We start from the raw sequence: 27,813 nt of genomic DNA, 5'->3' as shown, positions 1-27,813 counted from the left end.
GAGAACGGAGAAGGGGGCTCCCACCTGTCCCGAAGGGACATACGCAGCGGGATATGCACTCGATTCTTTGGAGGTCTGGCGAATCGTGTGCCTCTCTCAGTTGTCCATCGAGGACATGGAAGATTTGTGGATTTTCGGCCTGATGATCACTGGATTGCTTCTGATTGGAGTGGGTGGATATCTGGTTTTCTGGAAATTTGGGAAGACGGGAGCGATTGGAGTGCGACCCGTACCCACGGAATATGCCACCCGTGCGGTGACCTCACAGACTGGGATGTTACTCAAGGTGAACCGTAAGCTGGACAATGTCCTCTCGGTGTTGCCTGTGTTAGTGCGCAAGATGGATGTCATCTCGGAGAGGGTCGCCGGACGGTGTGGGGATGTTTAGAACGTACAATCGGCTTCACTGGTGAACATGAATGACCACTTATAGACTCCAAGGCAGAGAGGAAAATTATCTCTGTCTGCCCTAAACAAAGTCTGTTATCCTAATCTGATGCCAAGGCAGCCTCCAAAGCTGCCGTCAATATCAACCCCCACGAAAGGAGGAATGTAGACAGATGCTGTGACCCGACCTTCCCCCCCGCCTTCAGATTGTGACTTCTGTTTCGAGGTCATCAACATGCAGGAAACTCAATGTGCTCTCTAGCCCTCCTCTCTCTCTCCCACCTGTTTGACTGCAGCTGGCTGAGCGCCGTACACTGGCAGCTCCCATTGGAGGATTCAGGATCCCCCCCACCCCCCCACCCCCATCATGAAAGAATGGATAACGCTCGAAAGGCGCGGATTCTTCCTGATGTAAGAGGTGAGTCTCCTCTTTGTTTTGGTTGTTTTTTGGCGTCTACATCATCCTAGCGCGCAACGTTCTGTGACTCTTAAAAAAAACAGTAAAAACGGTGAGAAACGCTGGCAGCGAAGGGCTTTAGCGATCATGAAACGGCTGGCAGCAAATTAGTTAATGTGGAGGAGCAGCGGGTCTACGCTGAGCCCCTCCTGGATGACCGAGCTTCTAGCCCTATCTCTAAAGGAGAGCCCAGTCACCCTGCAGAGAAAACTTATTTTGGCCGCTTGTATCCACAATCTTGTTCTTTCAATCACTACCCAAAGCTCGTGACCATAGGTGAGGGTAGGAACGTAGAATTTTGCTTCCAGCTCAGATCTTTTCACCAGGACAGACCGGTACAAGACCTACATCACTGCAAAAGCAGCACCAATCCACCTGTTGATCTTGCGTTCCATCTTTCCCTCACTGAACAAGACCCCGAGATACTTAAACTCCTCCCTTTGGGGCAGGGTCTCATCCCTGACCCGGAGAAGGCATTCTACCCTTTTCCAACTCAAGACCATGGTCTCGGATTTAAAGGAGCTGATTCTCATCCCAGCTACTTCACACTCGGCTGCGAACCGCTCCAATGAGAGCTGGCGATAACGTTCTGATGAAGCCAACAGGACCACATCGTCTGCAAAAAGCAGAGACCTGATCCTCAGGCCACCAAAACGGATGCCCTCCACACCTTGGCTGTGCCTAGAAATCCTGTCCATAAAGGTTATGAACAGAATCGGTGACAAAGCGCAGCCTTGGCGGAGTCCAACTCTCACTGGGAACGTGACAGAAAAAAATGGCTCATAGTTGTGCATTGTTCTCCATGTTTTTTTTCTCTATTTATTGTTCAGAGTGATTCTACTTCCTGGAGCTTTTTAAATTAGGAGGAATGTTTTACACTTTTCTGATGATGTGTAATTTCATCAGTCAGGAATAACATATTCTGGATCTTGTTATCTTGCTGGTAACATCTGAAACCAATGAGTGAACATTTGACGGACTCAAGAAGAGGTCAGACCAAGGGTCACCTGTACTTCTAATGCCATAAAGCTGGACTCTGAGGTCTAAACCATTAGCGGCTTTGTGCTGATTAAAGAGCTGATGAACCAACATGTTTCTTACAGCTGGGCATCAATGAAACAGTCTAAAGGATCATATATTCTATCAAAGAGATGGCCTAGTCAGGGGTCATGAGGTCAGAGTTCAGTGTGCCTACAGGTGGTTGGTCAGAGGTGAGGGGTCAAGTGGAACCATCCAGCAGCTGTCTGAGAGCCCTCTCGATGTTGATTCTGTGTCCCAACCGGGTGACTCCGAGCTCCATGTAGTCCTCCTTGGTGAGGGCGGGGAGGTGGGAGCCTTCGATCTCGTGCTCCTGGAAGCGCTGGCGGTGTTCGGCCAGGCCCAAGCTCTCCAACCAATCACCCACATCATATTTATTCCACAGGTTGATTGGCCGCTGCCTCCAAGGCCGAAGGGCCAACAGGGGCCCGCTAAGGACCGGGGAGGGGCAGGGCGAGGCGTGGGGTGAAGGAGAAGGAGAACGGGATCTGGTTCGTGCACTGGCGCTTCTCATAACAAAGCGAACCTCCTTTGGTTCAGATGGGAGACTGAGGCTGGATGACTTCAGGATGGTGAGAGCTCGACCTGAGCTCAGATCTGGGCGTTCGGGGCAGGTGGTGGGGGAGGAGGCGAGCCCCATAGATCGGTCAGAGGGGGAGGGAGAAGGTGAGGGGCTGCGGCGGGTGACGGGGTAGCGACTTCCTGGTCGTACTGTGTAACTGGCGCCGTATCCTCGCTGTGAGATGGTGTGGAGTTCCCCGAGGCTGGAGAACAACCTGTAGAGCACGGAGCAGGATGTTAGACATTAGCTGGACGATTCAGTGAGAATGTCCTGTTCTGACTTCCTTCTCGGAGTCATCAAAACCAAAATCGGAAAAGAACGACGCCCAGCATGTTTTACTGTTTCAACACACCTAATTTTAATCAGCAGGTCAGTTACAGGCTGGGTGTGCTGCCAAACAGGTGAATCAATTGTGTTGGAACAGGGAAGCAACTAAAACATGCTGGATACCGGCCCCCTGGGAATGGAGTAGGGGATCACTCATCTAGCTTTGCTCCTGTTTCTTTGCCTGAGTTAACCAAACTAGTTAACTCTATGAAGACCTCTGCATGCCCCCTCCCCATCTTACCCTCATCTTTGTTTAAAAGTGCTTTTCAGTCCATCGGTCCCAGCGTGCTCTCTATAATTAATGCTTCTCTGGTCTCTGGTTAGGTCCCTGCTTGCTTTAAGAACGCTGTAATCCACCCGCTTCTTAAAAAACCGAGTCTCGACCCCTCTCTCCATAGCAGCTTCAGACCCATCTCTAAACTTCCGTTCATCTCCAAGATCTTGGAAAAGGTTGTGGCTAAACAACTCACAGCTGCTCTTGATGAACATAACATCTATGATAGCTTCCAGTCAGGTTTTCGTAGAGCTCATTCTACTGAAACAGCTCTTCTTAGGGTCTCTAATGATCTTCTGACTCACAGTGATGCAGGGGACTGTTCTGTTCTGGTCCTGCTGGACCTGACTGCAGCCTTTGACACTGTTGACCATCACCTGCTACTGGAGAGGCTGAGAGACTGGGTCGGCCTATCAGGATCTGCTCTGGAGTGGTTCTCCTCTTATCTCTCTGAGCGCTCCTTTTCTGTGGCCGTCTCCAAGTTTAGGTTCTCCACCACCTCCCTTACCCATGGTGTCCCACAAGGTTCTGTGCTGGGGCCTCTACTCTTCCTCCTCTATCTGCTTCCTCTTCAGCACATCCTGAGCTCCTTCAAAGGAATCTCCTACCATCTTTATGCAGATGACATCCAACTGTACATCTCCTTTAGGCCCCATGAGATGTCTAAGCTGCAGCTGTTCCACACCTGCTTAGACTCTATCAAAACCTGGATGGTGGGAGCTTTCTTCAGCTGAATGAAGATAAGACTGAGATCCTCATCTGTGTCCCAGACAAGCTGGTTCCCAAAGTCAGAGACTCTCTTGGTCAGCTTGATTCTCACACCAAACCTTCTGTCAGGAATCTTGGCGTGACTTTTGACCCAGCTCTCACCCTGGATTCTCATGTCAGTTCTCTTGTTGGCTCTTCCTTCTTCCATCTCAGGAACGTTGCTAAGCTGAGTCCCATTCTGTCCTGCTCTGAACTTGAGACAGTTCTCCACACCTTCATCTCCTCACGCTTATGGGCCATTCCCATCTGTACCGGGTCGGCCCGGGCCGGGTAGCCCCAGTCGGCCCCAGCCTGGCCCGGTTGATTCCACACATCCTTGTCTTAAGCCCATGTGGGCTGATTCTACCCACCAATCAGAGGCTTGCTCTAATGGAAGGTGTGAATTTGCTGTCAGCAGTGGGTGTGTTGGCCCTGGTCGGCCTGAAGCAGACCCCCTCGAGAAGAGGGCTGAGAATGAGCCTTGGTTGGCCCGGAAAAATACCAGGCCACCCAGATATGTAAACAACCTACGCTACCCGGCCCGGGCCGACCCGGTACAGATGGGAATGGCCCTTTTGACTACTGCAACTCTCTTTTCACGTGTCTGAGCAGAACCTCCCTGAACCGTCTACAGGTGGTTCAGAACGCCTGTGCTCGGCTTCTGACCAAGTCCTCCAAACACACCCACATCACCCCGCTTCTCCTCCAGCTTCACTGGCTGCCAGTCACCTTCAGGGTTCATTTCAAGATCCTGGTTCTGGTCTATAGGGCCTTACATGGACAAGCACCATCTTACATTGGTGATCTTCTTAGTCCCTACACCCCCAGCAGGTCCCTGAGGTCCAGTGACCAAAGCAGCACCAGGCTGAAGACCAAAGGTGACAGATCATCTGCTGCTGTGGCCCCCAGACTCTGGACCTCTCTCCCCCTGAGCCTGAGATCAGTGGACTCAGTGGTCTCCTTTAAACTCACCTGTTCAGGTTTTGGTGTGACCTTCATCACCCTCTCCTTGTTCTGCTCTCCCCACCTATTCCACCTTCCTCAGGATCCACTGCTTTCCCTCTTTCCTATTCACTCTCTCTCTTTCTTTGCATGTTTTAATCACAATTGTCTCTTTTTTCGCTCATTTTAAATATATTTTTAATCATTTTGTAAATTCTATTTTATATTTTTACATTTTTTGTTTTTGTGAAGCACCTCATGATTTTTATCTTGAGAGGCGCTATAGAAATTATTATTTCTTCTTCTTCTTCTAGACGGTGGAACCACGTCAAACAGAAAGTTGGTGTTTTTTATTTTTTTTACAGCTCCAGTATCATGCTGGTGAACATACCTGGCGCCTCCCACTGGGGACCTCCGGCCCGGGTCCAGGGGACTTGGCTCCTCCCCCAAAGAGTGGCTGTCTTTGTTGAGCAGCTGCAGTCTGTTAGCCAGATCGAGTCCAGACCCGGCCCGGCCGCTCAGCTCTAGCGCAGAGCGGCTCGTCAGATCTACAGCTGACCCGGACACCTGTCCTCCCAGCGCCGCAGGTCGCCCGTCCTCTGGACTCAGACCTCGCCGATCATCATCCCCGCCCCCCCACAGCTTGGACCTTCTCTGGAACAGATAGCGAGGCTGCCGGCTGCTGCCGCTGGTGGGAGAGGAGCAGAGAGGGGAGGACAGGGAGGACGAGGACACAGCAGAGGGGAGGAGCTCGCTGTCTGATGATTGCTTCAGTAAGGGGTCCCGAAGTGCCGAACGGCCTCGACCGATTGGCGACCGAAGGCGAGGCTTCAGCCCAGAGGGTGAAGTGACCACTGATGAGGGAGATGGGTGAGTCGCAGGTGGGGAGGAGGGGGAGGTTGGAGCAGGAGGGGAAGCCAAAGTGATCGAGGGAGGGAGTGAGCTGGGGGATGAGGAGCTGTCATGGAGACGTTCCTCGCTTCCTTCCTCCTCGTCTCCTTGCCTCCCAAGGGATTCAGGACAGTTCTCTCCTCCTCCCTCCCCTCCTCGCCGTGGCAACAAGGTGAGGGTGGGTGGGGGAGGAAGGGCGGGGGGGCTGGCAAAGGCAGGGGGAGGAGTCACCAGACCAATTCTTCGTAGCTCCTCCCTGGTTTCCTCATCGCTGGATGACAACAGAGCAGGTGGGAGGGTCACAGTGTAAGCCCTATCCTCTTCCTCTGAGCTGCCCACTGTAAGGCTTCTTCGTCTGTCGATCAGAGCCGAATGGCTCTCATTGGCCAACGCTGGTAAGGGGGAGGGTCTCCATCGTTCTGGAGAGGGAGCAGCAGGTGACGTCACTCCTCCCTCAGTTTCAGGTCGCTCCACCTGTCCATCGGGGAACAGCGGCGGTGTGACGCGTTTGTGCCGCAGCTCAGGGCTGGTTTGAGGAGTCGTGTGTTTGGTGCGCTGCTCCGGGCTGGTGTGGGGGGAGGTGCGCTTGGATCGTGGCTCAGGACTACTCTGTGGGGTGGTGTAGGTGCTGCGCTTGTGTCTTGCCTCAGGACTGGCAGCTGGGGTGGGAACAGGTGTGGTGGAGGCTGAGGTGTGTTTTGTTCGAGGTTCTGGGCTTGGTGTTCGGGCGGTGAGCGCTCGTTCTCTCGCAGCGAGAGCCAAAGCAAGCGGAGACGATGGGTCTGCAGGAACAAAAATGGAAACAAGCTTCAGTAAAGGTGGAATGTTTGACCTTTTCTCTAAATGACAGAAAGGCTGGATGAGACTGCTGCTGCTTTCCTGGAGTTCAACAGGGCTCAGTCTAAGGCACCTTTAGTATCTGGAGCACTTTGACTTACTGTCTTCTCGATTACAGGAGCTCAACAAATACACACAAATGAGTAAAAGCATGAGAAAATAAATGTACACATGAATATTTTATCAGCATAAAAATGAATGTATGAAATTATTATGTAATAATATTTAGTTTGCTTATTTCAAAGCCAATAAAGTTTTAAAAAGATGAAAAATCAATGTAAAACATATAAAGATATGTACATAAATATAGAGGCAAAAAGATGGGAAGATGTTTTTATTGGTCAGGTTTATATATTTCCACATCATTCATTCATTCATTTATTCATTCATTCAGCAAGTTCCTTATGTCCTCACTGTCATTAATAATTCACTCACTTGTTTGGTCTCTTTACACTTTTACTTAACCAAACATGTTGATATAGATTTGGTTCTGATGACATGTGGCTTCGGTAAAACATTCATAGCGAACTTCTTTGCTTAAAAGCATTTTTATGACCTAAGTTTGGTTTGGAAATGAACTGATTAATGAGTAAAGAACATCAACAAATCACAGACGGACATGAACAGAAACGAGGAGGTCTGTGTTGGAGGATGGACCTAGAGGTTTTCCCGTCAGCGGGTGGAGGAAGGTGTGAGGCGTCGGTGACGGCGACAGGACCGGGGCCGGAGGAGGCAGCTCGCCCAGGTCATCCATCGAATGGCTCTGAGTCAGCAGCAGCGGCGTCTGACTGTCGGACCCCGAACCCTCCACAGACAGGAAGAGAGAAGAGCGGCGGCCCTGAACCCGAGCGCGCTCAGAAAGAACCTGTTGCTGGTACAGCTCCGCCCTGCTGTGGCTTGAGAGTCCGCCTCCATCCAACTTGGAAGAATCGTGATCTCTGATTCCGAGACCTGAGGGGAAACACTGGACTGATGAGTCTGTGACTGGACCTTCTGTCTTCAGATTTAGTTTCTGCTCGCCTATTAAGTTCTCTGAACAAGCGGATCAGAACCAGCTGCCATGTAAGTCATGCACCTGCAACTAAACAGTCGGGGAACGTAACGTTTGACAATTAAAATTTAATCTGGTGTGAAAAATGAGTGGAACTATCTGCAGGACTTTTAGGTTCTCAAATGGTACAACTGTTGGAGGTTGAGGAGAAAATGAAGACCACCATGTGACTTATTTTTAGCAGCATGCAAATGTGGCTTGGCGTGATGATGTCGACGATATGCAAATTAGCATGTGTAAACATCTGGCAACATCTAGCACCTTTTTGTGGGAGGAAGTTGACGACACAGCTCACAAGGTGAAAGAGCCACCTCTGGTCTAAAGTCGTGTTTATATTGAGTTAGAAGATCCATAAGGGCTTATCCCAAGATTAGCATGCTAAGCTAACAGTTCCCTGGCTTGTTTTTGCCCTAAACGGCCATAGACTTCTTACTGATACATTATAAGTGTGGTCATTTTCCAATCAGTTACTTGAATGCTTATACTAGACTAGGGAGAGCTATTAGCACGTTAGCTTCATCATTTTCTTTATCAGCCACAACAGGAGTCTTACTTCATTTCTGACGGCTTTTTCAGTAAATGTGAGGGATATGTAGGGTCTGTCATATTTCCTGGTCTCTTTCTGCAGGCTACCATCAACTGCTCTGTCAGCTCGGTGCACTGACTGACTTCACAGGCTGTTTCTCCTGCTGGGTTAAACAAGCAGCCTGTTTCAAAGAGTTCTCATGAAATCGTCTAGCACACTGCTGCTAACCACTTAATCATTCTCCCTCTCCTGATAATAACATTTTACTCTCTTTGATGTTGAATGTGCTACTACTAGTTTACCCGTTTAATTATAGATTCACTAGGATAAATACAATAAAGTTTATCTCTCACCAAATAGAATATTTACTAAGAAATCACAATGTAACCATAGACACATTACTTGGTGTGTGTGTGTGTGTGTGTGTGAGTGTGTGTGTGTGTGTTCTGTCTTCTCCATCCCCAGTGAGTCGTGGAGGATGGCTGCTTATACTGAGCCAGGATTCTCTGGAGGTTTCTTCCTGTTAAAAGGGAGTTTTCCTCTCTACTGTCGCTGCATGCTTGCTTAGTATGAGGATTGCTGTAAAGACTCTGACACTAGTCAGTGACTCGATGCGACCTGCTGGGTTCCTTATATAGGAACCTTGTTACTGATTGGCTTAATGACCTGACCTGTGTTGGAATGTTTACTGTGTGAAGGTCCTTGAGACGACTCTTGTCGTGATTTGGTGCTTTATAAATAAACTTGAATTGAATTGAAATGATAGAAACTCTCACAACCTCATCATGGGTGATTAATTTAGTTTAGTTCAGTAAAGTTTCGACTTGCCACTAACGCATGAAGGACATTAAGCCCAGAAACAACGCTAGTATGATGCTAAGGTAATCTGAGGCTAATGTATTCTAGGTAGTTTGGACTTTTCTGACATAAAATGTCTCTCAAACTCAGACAAAAAGAAATGGCTAACCCTGTTCCTCAACAGGAAGTTGTTTCAACAAGGGTGACTTCCTCCTCTGAGGCTTCGTGGGCGGAGCCTGCTGTCCCACGTTGGCATAGGGGTTTTCTATTGGTCGTCCACGCCGGCGTGACAGTGGCGAATGTCCGAGGGCAGGGCTGGTGCTGTGGATGGACAGCGTGGAGGTCTGTGTGGCGGTGTGAAGTGTGTGTGCAGCAGCAGAGGCATGCGTGTCAGGCTGAAGGGGTGGTGGAGGTGTGTCCTGCAGGATGATCATAGATCTGGCTTTTCTCTGCCGCTCTGCGTGGGCATGACTTCTCAAATCGGAGAGCTCCTGCAGCCTTGGCTCCGCCCCCGGCTTGAAGCTGGAGCGACTCAGTCCTTCCCCTCGAGCTGGGGGAGGAGGAGGAAGGAAAGACGGAGGAGGGCCTGAGTCGAGAAGGAAAAGTGAGGAGAGGGAGGAGGCAGAAGGAGGCGGGGGTGGAGCTGTCTGAGGAGGTGGTGGGATGGTGCCATCTGTTAGTGAGGAGCTCCGTGGAAACCGACTCTCGTTAATCAGAGCGGTGATCCTGTCATCCTCTGGTGTGCCTGTCATGGTAACCATGGAGACAGTGATAAATAAGCCAACAAACACCTGAAACTGTTCAATTATTCATCTGAAAACTGTAAATGTCTAAAACACGAATCTACACCAGTGGTAGTATACTGGTATCCTTTAGCTGATGTAGCTGTGAGTTACACGTGGGACCACTCGTCTCACCAAAGCTCTTGGTTCTGGACATCCCTCTGGGTAAAGCCATGGTGCTCTTCTCTGGCGCGGAGGGAGGGACCAAACCCTGACGCTCAAACAGCGACTGCAGACACAACAAACCCAGTTAGATCTAGCTACCAATCACTGATACTGACACAATACACAACACTAATATGATACAGAACTCTGAAACGATACCCAATACTGATACGATACCGATCATTGATACGATACCAGTCACTGATACGATACCGAAATGATACCGATCACTGATACGATACCGAAATGATACCGATCACTGAAATGAGACCGATCACTGATACGATACCGATCATTGATACGATACCAATCACTGATACAATACCGATCATTGATACGATACCGGTCACTGATATGATACCGATCACTGATATGATACCGGTCACTGACACAATACCGATCATTGATACAATACTGATCATTGATACGATACCGATCATTGATATGATACCGATCATTGATACGATACCAATCATTGATACAATACCGATCATTGATACGATACCGGTCACTGATATGATACCAATCACTGATATGATACCGGTCACTGACACAATACCGATCATTGATACGATACCGATCATTGATACGATACCGATCATTGATACGATACCGGTCACTGATATGATACAGATCACTGATATGATACAGATCATTGATACGATACCGGTCACTGGTACATTACCGGTCACTGATATGATACCGATCACTGATACGATACCGATCACTGATATTATACCGATCACTGATACGATACCGGTCACTGATATGATACCAATATGATACTATTCACTGATATTTATTTATATAATGGATCCCCATTAGCTGCTGCTTCGTGCAGCAACTATTCTTCTGGGGGTCCGACACCACAATACAGCAACCAATATTTACAATAAAATACACTCATTCTCACATCACAAAAACAAAAAACACAAAAAATAAAAAAACATCTGCTCCAATTACACAAAAATTACAAAACCATAGCAAAATCTGCATCAGCCATTTTGGACATTTCCTTCACATGTTCAATCACAATTCCCATAACTAAAACATCAATCTAAGGCTCTTCTTAAGATAATAACACTTTTACTGCTGTGTCCACAAAAATATATTTAACTTCTTTTTGTAAGTATTTAAATTATCCTCCAATAGAAAGTTAGGTAACGTGTTCCAAGCCACCATTGCTCTGTTACTCAGTTTTTTGTTTTAAAGTTGTTTGACACATCGGTAACACAAACCTATAGAGTGATGTTTGCCTAGTGGGCTGCATGGTGGCGCAGTGGTTAGCACTGTTGCCTCGCAGCACGAAGGTTGCAGGTTCGAAACTCGGCTCGGCTGTGGCCTTTCTGCATGGAGTTGCGTGTTCTCCCCATGCATGCGTGGGTTTCCTCCGGGTACTCCGGTTTCCCCCACAGATCACAACATGCCCTATAGGTTATAAATTGTAAGTCGCTTTGGATAAAAGCATCTGCTAAATAAATAAACATAAACATAATAAACATAGTGGAATGATGATGTATATCTGAGAAGAATAGAAACTTTCTGTAAAATAACTCTGGTACTTTAGTCATCACTACTCTCTTAACAAAACACAAAAGTGAATACTTCATTCTATTTTCCACATGCAACCATGATAGACGAGAATTCATTACACTTATACTAGTACTATATGAACACTGCAAAGCCAGACGAGCCGCTTTATTCTGAGCTACCTGTAATCTGGCCAAGTTACCCATCGATGTACTCGACCAGACTACAGAACCATAATCCAGATATGCCAATACTAAAGCTTGGACTACTTGCCTTAGCAGTTGATTAGACATAGACGTCCTACAGTATCTAACTACAGCAATCCCTCTTCCCATTTTCATCAATACCTGGTCAACATGATTATTCCATGACATGTGGTTATCTACTATTACCCCCAATAAATTAACATCCGTGACTTGCTCTATTTTTGTGTCACCTACCATCAGCACTAACCTTGGGTTTCTTTTAAGGAATATTTAGATCCTAAAATAATACACTTTGTCTTTTTCTTATTCAAAACTAATTTATTTCTTGTCATCCATGTGTCTATTACTGCTAATTCCTCATTTAAAATCCTGTTTAAACCCATCTGTATCTGCAGAGGCATGGATTGTGGAGTCATCTGCATACATTGTAATAGTAGCTTGATGTAAACTAAGAGGTAAGTCATTGCTAAAGATTGAAATCAACAATGGTCCCAGAGCGCTCCCTTGTGGCACCCCACAGCTCGCCACGACTTGCTCAGAATAACTCCCATTGAAATATACTATATTTTTCCTATCTGTTAGAAAGCTGTTCATACATGTTATGGCAGTCGATTCAAATCCATAGCACTGCAACTTATCCAATAACACATCGTCTAACAGCACTGCACCAACAATTTTTTTATTATCTATTTCTGTCTTCCAATCATCAGTCATCTGCCGCAAGAGCAGTAGCCGTGGAGTGCCCTTTCCTGTATGCGTGTTGATATACTGAATTCAGTCCGTTTATACAGAAATATTCTTGAATTTGTTCACATATTACTTGCTCCATTATCTTATCAAGAGCTGGTAGTAAACTTATGGGTCTGCTATTTTCTCCAGAAACTGGTTCTCTATTGTTCTTTGGTATTGGGATTATTTTGGCTATTTTCCATTCCAACGGACAAACACCTGCTCCTAGACTTGTATTAATAATGTGAGCTACAGATATTGCAATTAAATCAGCTACCCACTTTAACAACTTCATCTCCAATTCATCAACTCCAGCTGGTTTTTATTTACCATCCAGAAGTAATTTTGCTATTTTATTTGCGCACTTCGCTGGTGCGTTTCTATGATACCGAACACTCATACGATACCGGTCACTGACATGATACGATCACTGATACAATACCGATATGGTACCGGTCACTGATACGATATAGATCACAGATACGTTCCCGATATGATACCGGTCACTGATACGATACCGATCACTGATACGATACCGGTCACTGATACGATACCGATCACTGATACGATACCGGTCACTGATATGATACCGATCACTGATATGATACCGATCACTGATATGATACCTGATATGATACCGATATGTTACAGATCACTGATTATGATACCAAACACTCATACGATACCGGTCACTGACATGATACGATCACTGATACAATACCGATATGGTACCGGTCACTGATACGATATAGATCACAGATATGTTCCCGATATGATACCGGTCACTGATACGATACCGATCACTGATACGATACCGGTCACTGATACGATACCGATCACTGATACGATACCGGTCACTGATATGATACCGATCACTGATATGATACCGATCACTGATATGATACCTGATATGATACCGATATGTTACAGATCACTGATTATGATACCAAACACTCATACGATACCAGTCACTGACATGATACGATCACTGATACAATACCGATATGGTACCGGTCACTGATACGATATAGATCACAGATACGATCCCGATATGATACCGGTCACTGATATGATACTGATCACTGATACAATACCGATATGGTACCGGTCACTGATATGATACAGATCACTGATAAGATACAGATATGATACCAATCACTGATATTTTACCTGTCACTGATATGATACAGATCACTGATACAATACCGATATGGTACCGATCACTGATATTGTACTGGCCACTGATTATGATACTGATCACTCATATGATACCGATCACTGATACGATACCGATAAGGTACTGATCCCCGATTATGATACGAACACTCATACGATACCAATCACTCATACGATACCAATCACTGATATGATACAGATTACTGATACGATACCAATATGGTACTGATCACTGATACGATACCGGTCACTGAAATGATACCGATCACTGATACGATACTGGTCACTGATATGATCCCGATCACTGATATGATACAGATATGATACCGGTCACTGATATGATACAGATCACTGATACGATACTGATCACTGATATGATACCAATTTCTGATACGATACTGGTCACTGATATGATACCCTTCACTGATAAGATACCGGTATGATTCAGATCACTGATATGTTACCGGTCATTGATATGATACAGATCACTGATACGATACTGATCACTGATAGGATACCAATCACTGATATGGTACCGGTCACTGATTACGATACTGATCACTCATACGATACCGAACACGAATACGATACCGATCACTGATACGATACTGATCACTGATACGATACCGATATGGTACCGATCACTGATTATGATACTGAACACTCATACAATACCGATCACTGATACGATACCTAACACTATAACAATAACAGTCACCAATATGAACACTGATGCCGTCGTGATAATCATCACTGATACTGATGACACGGGTTGGCCCATTTTTTTCAGTGTAGCTATGAGCAGTGGCGGTTTTACCATTAGGCATAGGTCAGCGGCTGCCTGGGGCCCCCTTATGTTGGGGGGGGGGCCCTAGCCCTGACTGCCAGCACCCCTGTGTTAATGCCACAATGGACTATTCCTTTAAGATGCCGATGCACAAACAGGAAGCAATTGGTAGTCATTCCACTCCAATCCAGTTGGTGGCAGTAATACACCAAATTATTATTTGCCAAGTGCCATGAGACCACAAATAAGAAGAAGAGAAAGCAGATGTAGAGAGGCGGGAGTGTTCATAACAAACTTGAAGCGGTAGTCTAAACATTTAGCATGAAATGGAGTTATCCTAGTGGCTCCAATAAGAGAAAGAAGTAGCTTGCTTCAAAAAAGCTTTTATCTTCACTTCCGAAAGTGACATCGTTTTACAATGTAGACATCAAAAGGAACCAGAAAAGGAAAGACAATGGAAAATGTTTAAAGGGAGGAAAACAGACCAAAATGAAAAATAAATTAAAAAAGGCAAAAGCACAGGAGCACTGACAGGAAGAAGAACGCAGAGCAAATATTGGAGGCACTCAAAGGGAGAGAAAGACATGAAAAAAGAGGAGGACTTATAAAAAGGGAAAATAACTCATGTCAGAAGAGGGGAGAGTTTCGTAAATCCAGTTAAAAGTAAGATTGCCGAAATTTATTTTAAGGGGGCCCCATGTCTGTGCTCGCCTTGGGCCCCCAAATTGACATGATGTGGAAAACTGGACCCATAATGTTGATTTATCTGTTTTATGTTTGTTTTGCAGTACAAAGCCGCAACGATTCAGTCCAGATGAAAACTGAAAAACTCGTAGATGTAGCTGTTATCCACGACACAATCTAATAGGTTTAAGTCATTAAAGCTCTCAACAGACTAAATGGTGCATTCCATCAAATTAATCTCAACTTTATGTCTTCTGAGGTTTGTTTTGTTTATTTCCTGTAGCAGGGCTCCGGGTGAGAGAGCAGTGGGAGGAGCCTGGTGTCTTCCACTACTGAGTAAAGCTTGTCATCTAGTAAAATGAATTTAATCAAAGGAGAATGAATGAATGAATGAATGCAAAATGAGCTACAGGTGCAGTTGGTATGACTGACACTGAAGTATCAGAATATGCTCATCACGTCATTTTCACTGAAAATGTCCGATAATGATAAAAAAACACTAGTTAAAACCCAGAGGACATGAGGTATGTGAGTGAGTAAAAGAGTAAGTGAGTGAGTGAGTAAAAGTGTGAGTGAGTAAAAGAGTAAGTGAGTGAGTGAGTAAAAGTGTGAGTGAGTGAGTGAGTGAGTGAGTGACAGCTGTCCGGTTTTGGCTCCACGTTTAATGCATAAGGGTAAAGTAAACGGTTATTTGGAGAGGAGTCGTCTTCAGAAAACGTTGTTCTGTATTTTCTGAACGTTTTCAGGTGTTGGGTTAGGGAGACTAAAATGTTTTATAAAGCACCTCTCTAGATAAAACTCACGAAGCACTTGTTTGCTCGTCTGCTTTGGTTTTGCATGCATGTTTAAGTGTTTTATTTGTAACATTGCAGGTGAATCTGTGTTGGAGAAAGAAAAGCAGATCTAAATGCATAACTGTTTATACATCAGGAATCTGCTGGCCCAGGTGATCCATCCTTCTCAGCTGAACGTGCTGCTGGGTTAAAGGCAGCCAATGGAAAGGAACTGAATACAATAAATGTTGTTATGTGAATATACTGGTTGACCTGTTTTCCACAACGAGCACTGCTCTTTTTACATTTTTACTGCATTTTCAAGGATTATCTGATAAATCGATTGATTACTGAGGCTAATTAATCGATTACTAAAATAATCGATAGCTGCAGCCCTAATCTCATGTCCAAGCAGAGAGGGAAGGTGTTAAAGTCTGACTGTGTCCTGGAGTTTTCCTGTGTTCAGCCATTTTGCCCCATCTTACGTTAATCTCTGCCTGTGTGATCCGCCGACTGGTCGGTCGCTGTTTGACCGTCGCTGCTCTGAAGTCGTCTGTGGGGCGACCTCTGAGAACTACTTCCTGTTGACCTCCAGCTAGCATCTCGTCCAGTTTCTCTAGAGGGTGAAAAGGAGCAACATGAGCAAACTGGATTATTAAAACACAAATTACAGCTAGCACCACAACAACAACAGAATCCACGACCATGTCAGAACTAGGGATGCACCGATACCGTTACTGGTATCGGTAAAAGTTAACTGATACCAGGAACCGATACCAATGCAGTTGCTTGAAAATGGCTTCACTGTAACTTGTCATTTCTGTTCACCTAATATTTTAGTTTTGTGATGATTTCTATTCATATATTTTACTTTTTATCTACCTCACAGTCTTTTCCTGTTGAAAGTAGAGAAGAAAAATAAATTCTGTATTCCAAATCATTGCATTTTTTGTGTGGTAGAGGTATCGGTAATTGGTATCGGCGAGTATTCAGATCCAAGTATCAGTATCGTAGCGGTTTGGAAAATGTGGTATCGTTGCATCCCTAGTCACAACAACCAGGACCACAGATCATTCCAGGATTCATGACTTCAGCCGGATTGTTTTATTTTCACTTCATCAGAAATGCTCGTCTCCTCAGCTGCAGCCCTGAATAATCAGTTTCTGGTAGCATCAAGTTGTTTATGATCAGAAAAATGAATGCTCAGGTTTCTGTCTGAACCGATGTTCCAGTACCACAGTTACCGCGGTAACGTAGCGGGGTGTTTGGTAGCAGCTGGACACAGTGGCAGCTTGGATAGGGTGGTAATGCAACAATACGCGGATTGGTAGCGAGCTGTCATGACACGTGGATGTCCTGTCCAGCTGCTTTTACGTAGCTGCATTTTGCTAACATGAGGCTCACATGGCAGCAAAAACGATCTCTAAAGATCTGATTGGTTCTGATCAGCTGAGTGGAAATGTGAAGTCCCATGGTTCACACACATCAGTGTGTGTAAACCAATCGGTGGGTTAACCCCCCAATCCCACCCCTTAATGCTGAGTGTCAATCAGGGAGGCGTTGGGTCCCATTTTTCCTGTCTTTGGTAAGACCCGACCAGGATTTGAACCCTGATGTCCCAGTCTCAGGGCGGACACTGATACCACTAGGCCACTGGGCTGGTGCCGTCTCCTGGTTGACCATTAAAAAGGACGTTACTCGCTTGGGAAGCTGTTATAGACTTTATTGACCCCTCAGAGGGGAAATTTGCTTGTTACATCAGCACCAACACTTGAGAGTGTGTCAGTTAATAACACTTTAAAACAATTATGGCAAACCATTTGTGTATTTATTGGCTTATCTAGGAGTCGTTTTTCTACACCAGGGCCCTCATTTATCAAACGCCCACAGAAACTGTCCTATATTCCCTCCTATGTCCAAAATTTAGAGTGTGTGTACAAACGGTCAAATTCCTGATCTAGAAAACGTGCGGTGGCCGCTCGAACGCACGTTCCTCCGCAGTCGTCTGATGATGAATCCCACCTGTGCTACCCAGGTGCTCGTGCCCGTTCTCAGTCATTTACATACAGGAACACCCTCAATTAACCATATTTGGTCACGCTACGCCCCCAGCAGGTGAGGGGATTCCCTGTTTTTTCCTCCCAAAACAAAAAGAAAAACTTTATTGATCGCGAGACGGAAACACTGGCTGCCGAAGCGCAGATCGGTTATAACACAAGTTGCAGGTGGAGGTTATAAACGCGGTTGGGACAGAGGAGAAGTTTTCGTCAGAAATAAGTAAAAACTTTAGTCTGATAAATCGTAGAGTAACGAGTTCTCATTTAGGTTCAAAGAGTCGTTCTATTAGGAGTTAGTTTTATTTGGAAATGGTGTCTGAGAGTCTCTGAGCTGTCATTCAGTCTGCTTACCTTGGCAACGCGGCGTGTACGATCGGGTTCTAGTCGTGAAATAGAATATGAACTGGAATCAGATTCATGCGGTTTGTCTGTCGTTTGAGATCAGAGCGCTCACGGAGAACACGTTCCCTCCAGAGAGGACGCTCCGTTAAATCCTCCAATAACAGATCAGCCATGACATCATGTCAGATTCCCGTCGGTCACACGTGTCTTTTATTGGTTTGAGCACCAGTTATGCACGAAAGCCATTTTTCCACCGACAACTACATACTGGGTAAATATCATTTGTGGATGAGGAGCATGCATGGATACCTGAGACCATCAGTACTGCTGTTCCCCTGTTCTACCACTAGATGCTGCTCCTTCGCACAATCAGAGATGTCCTTACATTTAGGAACGTTTCCACGCACACGTACAAATTAGAAAATACCACACAATGCGTAAAATCGTTCCCACGCCCAGATCTGTTCGTAAGTATGGTCGATAAATGAGGGCCCGGAACTCATCTGAGGTTTGGTGTGAATGTTTGTCAGGGGGTGCTAGCCAGTTCTCTTCAGGTTAACAGAGTCAAACTCTTGCAGTTGGTGGAACTTCCAGTAGGACACGTCCTGTAGGACGGGAAATATCCTGTAGGACAGAAAATGTCCTGTAGGACACGTCCTGTGGGACACATCCTGTAGGATGGGAAATGTCCTGTAGGACATGCCTTGTAGTGTTGCCAGTCCCCACATGCCAACGACAGTGGCAAGAAACGGGGTCAAAAGGTGGGCCACAGAGATAAGATTGGACCCACACTGAAACACACTGAACTGGCTTCTGCGAGTAAAATCAGCCAGAAGACAGGAGCCCAACTGCACAACAAGCATCCAAGCTGAGGGTCACAGAAGGGTCGCAGGGACAAGAGGACAGAACTGGGCAAAAGGTCAGGAGGCTGACCCAACCTCTGGCAGGAGCGGGAAAAGAAGGACTGGAACAGAGTGAAAAACAGCTCATCGGATCAAGAAGCCCTCGTCAGGAATGTTGGAGGGAAACTGAAGAATGCTGCATGTAGTGAAAATGATACCAAATGTCTTGTGTTGAGCTAAAAAGTGTGTATCTGGTAAATGACCCCATGACCTCACTGTCATGAGGTAATGATATATGTGACTTTTACCTCGTCTAAGCTGGCCCAGGGACGGTATAAAAGAGCAGCCCTGAGCAGAGCTGGGAGACAGCAGTTGGGGCGGACGACAGGAAGAGACAGAGCAGAGCTGGGAGAGAAGAATCAGCCTTGTTCCTGTCAGCCTCCGTCCTCGGAGGCTGACAGGAACAAGTTTTGGGGCAGTCGACAGAAACAGAAGGAGCCGTAGCTCGAAGACAGAGTTGGTGTAAATCAACTCCTTATTTCTTAATTAATCGTTAGGACTAATTTCTCCTTGGGGGAAGTGGTTAGTTTTATATTTACTCATTTTTGTATTTTTTGATCTTGTAATAAACTTTTTGGAAAGAGATTCACATTCCTGATTCTTTCAGGTTCTTTTTAAAGCTTAAAGGTGGGAGCCCTGACCATATAGGGCAGAGGTAAGCACATAAATTATAAGTTCCTGAATCATCAGGATTTACTTTACGGTTTGTGACAAATTAATATAAAGAAACCTTAAGATAAAAGGAGCTTGTCTCCTTCCTCTCCCGCGAGTAACGAGATGTCTTAAGGATGATAAAACCAAAACATTAGAGGTTAATTTTTGGCTCTGATTGCAAGTGTGAAAAAGTCTCTATCAGCGCTGGGAGGTTGGATTAATTAGATAAATTGATAAATCTATGTTAGCCTGATCAACTAACAAGAATCATTTTATAGTTACCAACCACCCACATAAGCTGACAGGGGCGCAATTAATCCTAATAACCCAAATAATTGCCAGCGGGCTGTCCTCCCGCCGGGCTTCGTCCCTAGTATCTAAACCAATAGATAACGGGACTGATTAAAAATAAGTGGGCTACTACAAAGGGACAAGTCTTGCATATCATTCTACCTTAAAATAGAAGATATGATTCTAACTTAGGAAGTCCAGACCAGGGTCTAGTACGATAAAACTCACCGACATCCCCACCGAACCCTGATAGATGCACAGTCTCATAAGTTCTAACGGAACTGGGTTTTAACAGAACCGACAAATGGGACGTGCACGCGACAGTAGGACACATCCTGTAGGACAGAAAATGTCCTGAAGGACACGACTTGTTGGACACATCCTGTAGGACAGGAAATGTCCTGTAGGACATGCCTTGTAGGACACATCCTGTAGGACAGGCCTTGTAGGACACATCCTGTAGGCCAGGAAATGTCCTGTAGGACACATCCTGTAGGAAATGTCCAGTAGGACACATCCTGTAGGATGGGAAATGTGCTGTAGGACATGCCTTGTAGGACACATCCTGTAGGACAGGCCTTGTAGGACACATCCTGTAGGCCAGGAAATGTCCTGTAGGACACATCCTGTAGGAAATGTCCAGTAGGACACATCCTGTAGGATGGGAAATGTCCTGTAGGACACGCCTTGACGGACAAATCCTGTAGGACAGGAAATGTCCTGTAGGACATGCCTTGTAGGACACATCCTGTAGGAAATGTCCAGTAGGACACATCCTGTAGGATGGGAAATGTGCTGTAGGACACGCCTTGACGGACAAATCCTGTAGGACAGGAAATGTCCTGTAGGACACATCCTGTAGGACACGCCTTGTAGGACACATCCTGTAGGACAGGAAATGTCCTGTAGGACAGGCCTTGTAGGACACATCCTGTAGGACAGGAAATGTCCTGTAGGACACGCCTTGTAGGACACATCCTGTAGGCCAGGAAATGTCCTGTAGGACACATCCTGTAGGAAATGTCCAGTAGGACACATCCTGTAGGATGGGAAATGTGCTGTAGGACATGCCTTGACGGACAAATCCTGTAGGACAGGAAATGTCCTGTAGGACATGCCTTGTAGGACACATCCTGTAGGCCAGGAAATGTCCTGTAGGACACATCCTGTAGGAAATGTCCAGTAGGACACATCCTGTAGGATGGGAAATGTGCTGTAGGACACGCCTTGTAGGACACATCCTGTAGGCCAGGAAATGTCCTGTAGGACACATCCTGTAGGAAATGTCCAGTAGGACACATCCTGTAGGATGGGAAATGTGCTGTAGGACATGCCTTGACGGACAAATCCTGTAGGACAGGAAATGTCCTGTAGGACATGCCTTGTAGGACACATCCTGTAGGCCAGGAAATGTCCTGTAGGACACATCCTGTAGGAAATGTCCAGTAGGACACATCCTGTAGGATGGGAAATGTGCTGTAGGACACGCCTTGTAGGACACATCCTGTAGGACAGGAAATGTCCTGTAGGACACGCCTTGTAGGACACATCCTGTAGGCCAGGAAATGTCCTGTAGGACACATCCTGTAGGAAATGTCCAGTAGGACACATCCTGTAGGATGGGAAATGTGCTGTAGGACACGCCTTGACGGACAAATCCTGTAGGACAGGAAATGTCCTGTAGGACATGCCTTGTAGGACACATCCTGTAGGCCAGGAAATGTCCTGTAGGACACATCCTGTAGGAAATGTCCAGTAGGACACATCCTGTAGGATGGGAAATGTGCTGTAGGACACGCCTTGACGGACAAATCCTGTAGGACAGGAAATGTCCTGTAGGACACATCCTGTAGGACACGCCTTGTAGGACACATCCTGTAGGACAGGAAATGTCCTGTAGGACAGGCCTTGTAGGACACATCCTGTAGGACAGGAAATGTCCTGTAGGACAGGCCTTGTAGGACACATCCTGTAGGACAGGAAATGTCCTGTAGGACACGCCTTGTAGGACACATCCTGTAGGCCAGGAAATGTCCTGTAGGACACGCCTTGTAGGACACATCCTGTAGGACAGGAAATGTCCTGTAGGACAGGCCTTGTAGGACACATCCTGTAGGACAGGAAATGTCCTGTAGGACAGGCCTTGTAGGACACATCCTGTAGGACAGGAAATGTCCTGTAGGACACGCCTTGTAGGACACATCCTGTAGGCCAGGAAATGTCCTGTAGGACACAACCTGTAGGAAATGTCCAGTAGGACACATCCTGTAGGACAGGAAATGTCCTGTAGGACATGCCTTGTAGGACACATCCTGTAGGCCAGGAAATGTCCTGTAGGACACATCCTGTAGGATGGGAAATGTGCTGTAGGACACGCCTTGACGGACAAATCCTGTAGGACAGGAAATGTCCTGTAGGACACATCCTGTAGGACACGCCTTGTAGGACACATCCTGTAGGACAGGAAATGTCCTGTAGGACAGGCCTTGTAGGACACATCCTGTAGGACAGGAAATGTCCTGTAGGACAGGCCTTGTAGGACACATCCTGTAGGACAGGAAATGTCCTGTAGGACACGCCTTGATGGACAAATCCTGTAGGACAGGAAATGTCCTGTAGGACAGGCCTTGTAGGACACATCCTGTAGGACAGGAAATGTCCTGTAGGACACGCCTTGATGGACAAATCCTGTAGGACAGGAAATGTCCTGTAGGACAGGCCTTGTAGGACACATCCTGTAGGACAGGAAATGTCCTGTAGGACACGCCTTGATGGACAAATCCTGTAGGACAGGAAATGTCCTGTAGGACAGGCCTTGTAGGACACATCCTGTAGGACAGGAAATGTCCTGTAGGACACATCCTGTAGGACACGCATTGTAAGACACATCCTGTAGGACACGCATTGTAAGACACATCCTGTAGGACAGGAAATGTCCTGTAGGACACATCCTGTAGGACAGGAAATGTCCTGTAGGACAGGCCTTGTAGAACAGGAAATGTCCTGTAGGACACATCCTGTAGGACAGGAAATGTCCTGAAGGATAAGTCCTATAGGACACGTCTTTTAGGACACATCCTGTAGGACGGGAAATGTCCTGTAGGACACGTCTTGTAGGAAACATCCTGTAGACCAGGAAATGTCCTGTAGGACACGTCCTGTGGGACACAGGTGGAAGAAGACTTTTTCCATGACCTGTGACCTCACACCCCCCAGGACTTGGTTTTTGTGGTACTAGATGGAGGTTTGTGATCACCAGGTACGTTTGGTGCATCCCAACTCGTTAAAGTGTCGTCTGTGGAGGAGTCTGCAGTTTGGGGAGGAAAACACGTGTCCTAAAAACTAGAATTCAGGAAGTTTGCGGGATTTTCTCTGCAGAAACCCTTTTGAACCTTCATGTTCTCCACCTAGAAACACTCCAGCTTTTTAAAGTTTCTGCTTCTAGATCTGTTGGAAACACGTTCATGCCAGACGATGACAGACACAAGCAGAGAGAACCCGTGACTCACCAAAGCGCCGCCTCCTGGCTGCAGACAGAACAAAAGTCAGAAACAGGAAACGGAAAACAAGTGTGGACTGGACGCTGAGTGACTCGTGTTTGTTTTACCTATATCCTCCAGGTCGGCGGTCATGGACTTGGATCGGAGCGTCAGTGAGGTGCTGGGGGCCCGTTTTGGAGGGGGCGGAGCTATAAGGTGAGAGTCTGAATCAGTTTGGTGCAAAGCAGAGAACATAATAAAGTTTCATGTAGATAGACGCGAGCAGCTGCAGCAGTTTCATGATGCCGATGCAGCCAGACGAACGAACGGAGCCGACCTGCTGGTTCTGGGTCAGACTTTAAATCGGGTTAAAGTCTGACCCAGAACCGGGGGGGGGGGGGGGGGCGACTTCCAACATCACCTCAGAGGGCCGACTCCAGGTCTGTCTGGATGTACTAGAGATAATAGGAGCACACAGGTGAGCAGCTGCACCTTTCTTCCTGAGCAGGTTGGTTTCTGACTTCCTGGAAACGGACACGACCTTCATCAGCAGACCGCTACCTCCTTGTCGGATCAGAGAGACGACCTGTCGGTGACCCACCTTCACCACGTCGGCCCCGTTCACCTGGGGGCCACACGCAGGTATTTTATTACATGACTGAATGCAGAGATGCTCTGACATACGGGGACCCGATGGGCGTTACCTCTATAAGGAAGTCTCCAGTCCGTAGCCCCGCCCTCCAGGCAACGCCTCCCTGGTCAACAGACTCCAGGTACTGGAGGGCTGGAAAGGCAGGTGTGGGGGCAAACTCCTCGATGGGCGTCTCAGCTGGAAGCAGAAAACAGTGGAGTTAAGGGGCGCCAGACAGGAAACTGCTGGTGAGGATGATGATGATGAAGGTTACACCGGAAACCAATAGACTGTGTGGGCGTTGCACAACCACACAGCGAGGAGTCTCCACCACTCCTCCTCCATCCTTCTGTTCTACCTTTAGCTCCTCGGAGGACGAAGCCAAAGCCCTCGCTCTCTCTCTTCTGCAGCACCGCTGTTTTCTCCTCGATCACGTAGTCGCTGGAACACAGGCGGCCCTTCGTTACTGCCAGCACCTGGTTTTACCAGCAGGAGGCGCTCTGACAGCCTCCTACACTCAGTAACTATTTACCTATAAAACAGCTGCGGCTAGCCGTTAGCATGTCAATCTGATTGTAACCGATATTAACATTAAATATTCATGAGCTTCACAGAAATCCATTAAAGGAATACAAACTTTACTTTAACACAAAGTACTATCTGATCAGGTGTGTGTGTATGTGGTACCTGTAGGAGGTGTGTGTGTATGTGGTACCTGTAGGAGGTGTGTGTATGTGTGGTACCTGTAGGAGGTGTGTGTATGTGTGGTACCTGTAGGAGGTGTGTGTGTGTTTGTGTGTGTGGTACCTGTAGGAGGTGTATGTGTGTGTGTGTATGTGGTACCTGTAGGAGGTGTGTGTGTGTTTGTGTGTGTGGTGCCTGTAGGAGGTGTATGTGTGTGTGTGTATGTGGTACCTGTAGGAGGTGTGTGTGTGTGTGTATGTGGTACCTGTAGGAGGTGTGTGTGTATGTGGTACCTGTAGGAGGTGTGTGTGTATGTGGTACCTGTAGGAGGTGTGTGTGTATGTGGTACCTGTAGGAGGTGTGTGTGTGTGTGTGTGTGGTACCTGTAGGAGGTGTGTGTGTATGTGGTACCTGTAGGAGGTGTGTGTGTGTTTGTGTGTGTGGTACCTGTAGGAGGTGTGTGTGTGTGTGTATGTGTGTGTGTGTATGTGGTACCTGTAGGAGGTGTATGTGTGTGTGTGTATGTGGTACCTGTAGGAGGTGTGTGTGTGTGTGTGTGTGTATGTGGTACCTGTAGGAGGTGTGTGTGTGTTTGTGTGTGTGGTACCTGTAGGAGGTGTGTGTGTATGTGTGTGTGTGTATGTGTGTGTGTGTATGTGTGTGTGTGTATGTGGTACCTGTAGGAGGTGTATGTGTGTGTGTGTATGTGGTACCTGTAGGAGGTGTATGTGTGTGTGTGTATGTGGTACCTGTAGGAGGTGTGTGTGTGTGTGTATGTGGTACCTGTAGGAGGTGTGTGTGTATGTGGTACCTGTAGGAGGTGTGTGTGTATGTGGTACCTGTAGGAGGTGTGTGTGTGTTTGTGTGTGTGGTACCTGTAGGAGGTGTGTGTGTATGTGGTACCTGTAGGAGGTGTGTGTGTGTTTGTGTGTGTGGTACCTGTAGGAGGTGTGTGTGTGTGTGTATGTGTGTGTGTGTATGTGTGTGTGTGTATGTGTGTGTGTGTATGTGGTACCTGTAGGAGGTGTATGTGTGTGTGTGTATGTGGTACCTGTAGGAGGTGTATGTGTGTGTGTGTATGTGGTACCTGTAGGAGGTGTGTGTGTGTGTGTATGTGGTACCTGTAGGAGGTGTGTGTGTATGTGGTACCTGTAGGAGGTGTGTGTGTATGTGGTACCTGTAGGAGGTGTGTGTGTATGTGGTACCTGTAGGAGGTGTGTGTGTGTTTGTGTGTGTGGTACCTGTAGGAGGTGTGTGTGTGTGTGTATGTGTGTGTGTGTATGTGTGTGTGTGTATGTGTGTGTGTGTGTGTGTGTGTGTGTGTGTGTGTGTGTGTGTGTGTGTGTGTGTGTGTGTATGTGTGTGTGTGGTACCTGTAGGAGGTGTGTGTGTGTGTGTGTATGTGGTACCTGTAGGAGGTGTGTGTGTGTGTGTGTGTGTGTGTGTGTGTGTGTATGTGTGTGTGTGGTACCTGTAGGAGGTGTGTGTGTGTGTGTGTGTGTATGTGGTACCTGTAGGAGGTGTGTGTGTATGTGGTACCTGTAGGAGGTGTGTGTGTGTTTGTGTGTGTGTATGTGTGTGTGTGGTACCTGTAGGAGGTGTGTGTGTGTTTGTGTGTGTGTATGTGTGTGTGGTACCTGTAGGAGGTGTGTGTGTGTTTGTGTGTGTGTATGTGTGTGTGGTACCTGTAGGAGGTGTATGTGTGTGTGTGTATGTGGTACCTGTAGGAGGTGTGTGTGTGTGTGTGTGTATGTGTGTGTGTGTGTGTGTGTGTATGTGTGTGTGTGGTACCTGTAGGAGGTGTGTGTGTGTTTGTGTGTGTGTATGTGTGTGTGGTACCTGTAGGAGGTGTATGTGTGTGTGTGTATGTGGTACCTGTAGGAGGTGTGTGTGTGTGTGTATGTGTGTGTGTGTATGTGTGTGTGTGTGTGTGTGTGTGTATGTGTGTGTGTGGTACCTGTAGGAGGTGTGTGTGTGTGTGTGTGTGTGTGTGTGTGTATGTGTGTGTGTGGTACCTGTAGGAGGTGTGTGTGTGTGTGTGTATGTGGTACCTGTAGGAGGTGTGTGTGTATGTGGTACCTGTAGGAGGTGTGTGTGTGTGTGGTACCTGTAGGAGGTGTGTGTGTGTTTGTGTGTGTGTATGTGTGTGTGTGGTACCTGTAGGAGGTGTGTGTGTGGTACCTGTAGGAGGTGTGTGTGTGTTTGTGTGTGTGTATGTGTGTGTGGTACCTGTAGGAGGTGTGTGTGTGTTTGTGTGTGTGTATGTGTGTGTGGTACCTGTAGGAGGTGTGTGTGTGTTTGTGTGTGTGTATGTGTGTGTGGTACCTGTAGGAGGTGTATGTGTGTGTGTGTATGTGGTACCTGTAGGAGGTGTGTGTGTGTGTGTATGTGTGTGTGTGTATGTGTGTGTGTGTGTGTGTGTGTGTGTGTGTGTGTATGTGTGTGTGTGGTACCTGTAGGAGGTGTGTGTGTATGTGTGTGTGTGGTACCTGTAGGAGGTGTGTGTGTGTTTGTGTGTGTGTATGTGTGTGTGGTACCTGTAGGAGGTGTGTGTGTGTTTGTGTGTGTGTATGTGTGTGTGGTACCTGTAGGAGGTGTGTGTGTGTTTGTGTGTGTGTATGTGTGTGTGGTACCTGTAGGAGGTGTATGTGTGTGTGTGTATGTGGTACCTGTAGGAGGTGTGTGTGTGTGTGTGTGTATGTGTGTGTGTGTATGTGTGTGTGTGTGTGTGTGTGTGTGTGTGTGTGTGTGTGTGTGTGTGTATGTGTGTGTGTGGTACCTGTAGGAGGTGTGTGTGTATGTGTGTGTGTGGTACCTGTAGGAGGTGTGTGTGTGTTTGTGTGTGTGTATGTGTGTGTGTGGTACCTGTAGGAGGTGTGTGTGTGTGTGTGTATGTGTGTGTGTGGTACCTGTAGGAGGTGTGTGTGTGGTACCTGTAGGAGGTGTGTGTGTGTTTGTTTGTGTATGTGGTACCTGTAGGAGGTGTGTGTGTGTTTGTGTGTGTGGTACCTGTAGGAGGTGTGTGTGTATGTGGTACCTGTAGGAGGTGTGTGTGTGTTTGTGTGTGTGGTACCTGTAGGAGGTGTGTGTGTGTGTGTATGTGT

At 46.9% G+C, this 27,813-nt stretch overlaps 1 protein-coding gene across 4 annotated transcripts in view; it reads right to left on the bottom strand.

Moving 5' to 3' along the window:
* Nucleotides 1–1,917: 1,917 nt before the first annotated feature.
* Nucleotides 1,918–27,813, bottom strand: part of shank3b (SH3 and multiple ankyrin repeat domains 3b) — a 96,112-nt gene continuing 70,216 nt past the window's right edge. For 2 of the 4 annotated variants that reach the window (XM_054739912.2, XM_054739914.2), the window contains exons 17-27: nucleotides 24,384–24,466; nucleotides 24,099–24,223; nucleotides 23,887–24,019; nucleotides 23,523–23,603; nucleotides 23,425–23,442; nucleotides 16,155–16,285; nucleotides 9,755–9,848; nucleotides 9,007–9,582; nucleotides 7,120–7,413; nucleotides 5,126–6,407; nucleotides 1,918–2,658 (exon numbers count right to left, since the gene is read on the bottom strand). In XM_054739912.2, coding sequence (XP_054595887.1) covers nucleotides 2,064–2,658; nucleotides 5,126–6,407; nucleotides 7,120–7,413; nucleotides 9,007–9,582; nucleotides 9,755–9,848; nucleotides 16,155–16,285; nucleotides 23,425–23,442; nucleotides 23,523–23,603; nucleotides 23,887–24,019; nucleotides 24,099–24,223; nucleotides 24,384–24,466 — 3,412 coding nt within the window. In that variant the 3' untranslated portion in view covers nucleotides 1,918–2,063. The remainder of the gene's footprint in view (nucleotides 2,659–5,125; nucleotides 6,408–7,119; nucleotides 7,414–9,006; nucleotides 9,583–9,754; nucleotides 9,849–16,154; nucleotides 16,286–23,424; nucleotides 23,443–23,522; nucleotides 23,604–23,886; nucleotides 24,020–24,098; nucleotides 24,224–24,383; nucleotides 24,467–27,813) is intronic. The other 2 variants (XM_054739913.2, XM_054739915.2) reach the window with 1 other exon arrangement.

Source organism: Nothobranchius furzeri, chromosome 1, assembly GCF_043380555.1.
Source record: "Nothobranchius furzeri strain GRZ-AD chromosome 1, NfurGRZ-RIMD1, whole genome shotgun sequence".
Classification (NCBI taxonomy): domain Eukaryota; kingdom Metazoa; phylum Chordata; class Actinopteri; order Cyprinodontiformes; family Nothobranchiidae; genus Nothobranchius; species Nothobranchius furzeri.
The sequence above is the reverse complement of the archived record's forward strand: the minus strand, read 5'-3'. Positions and strand labels throughout refer to the sequence as shown.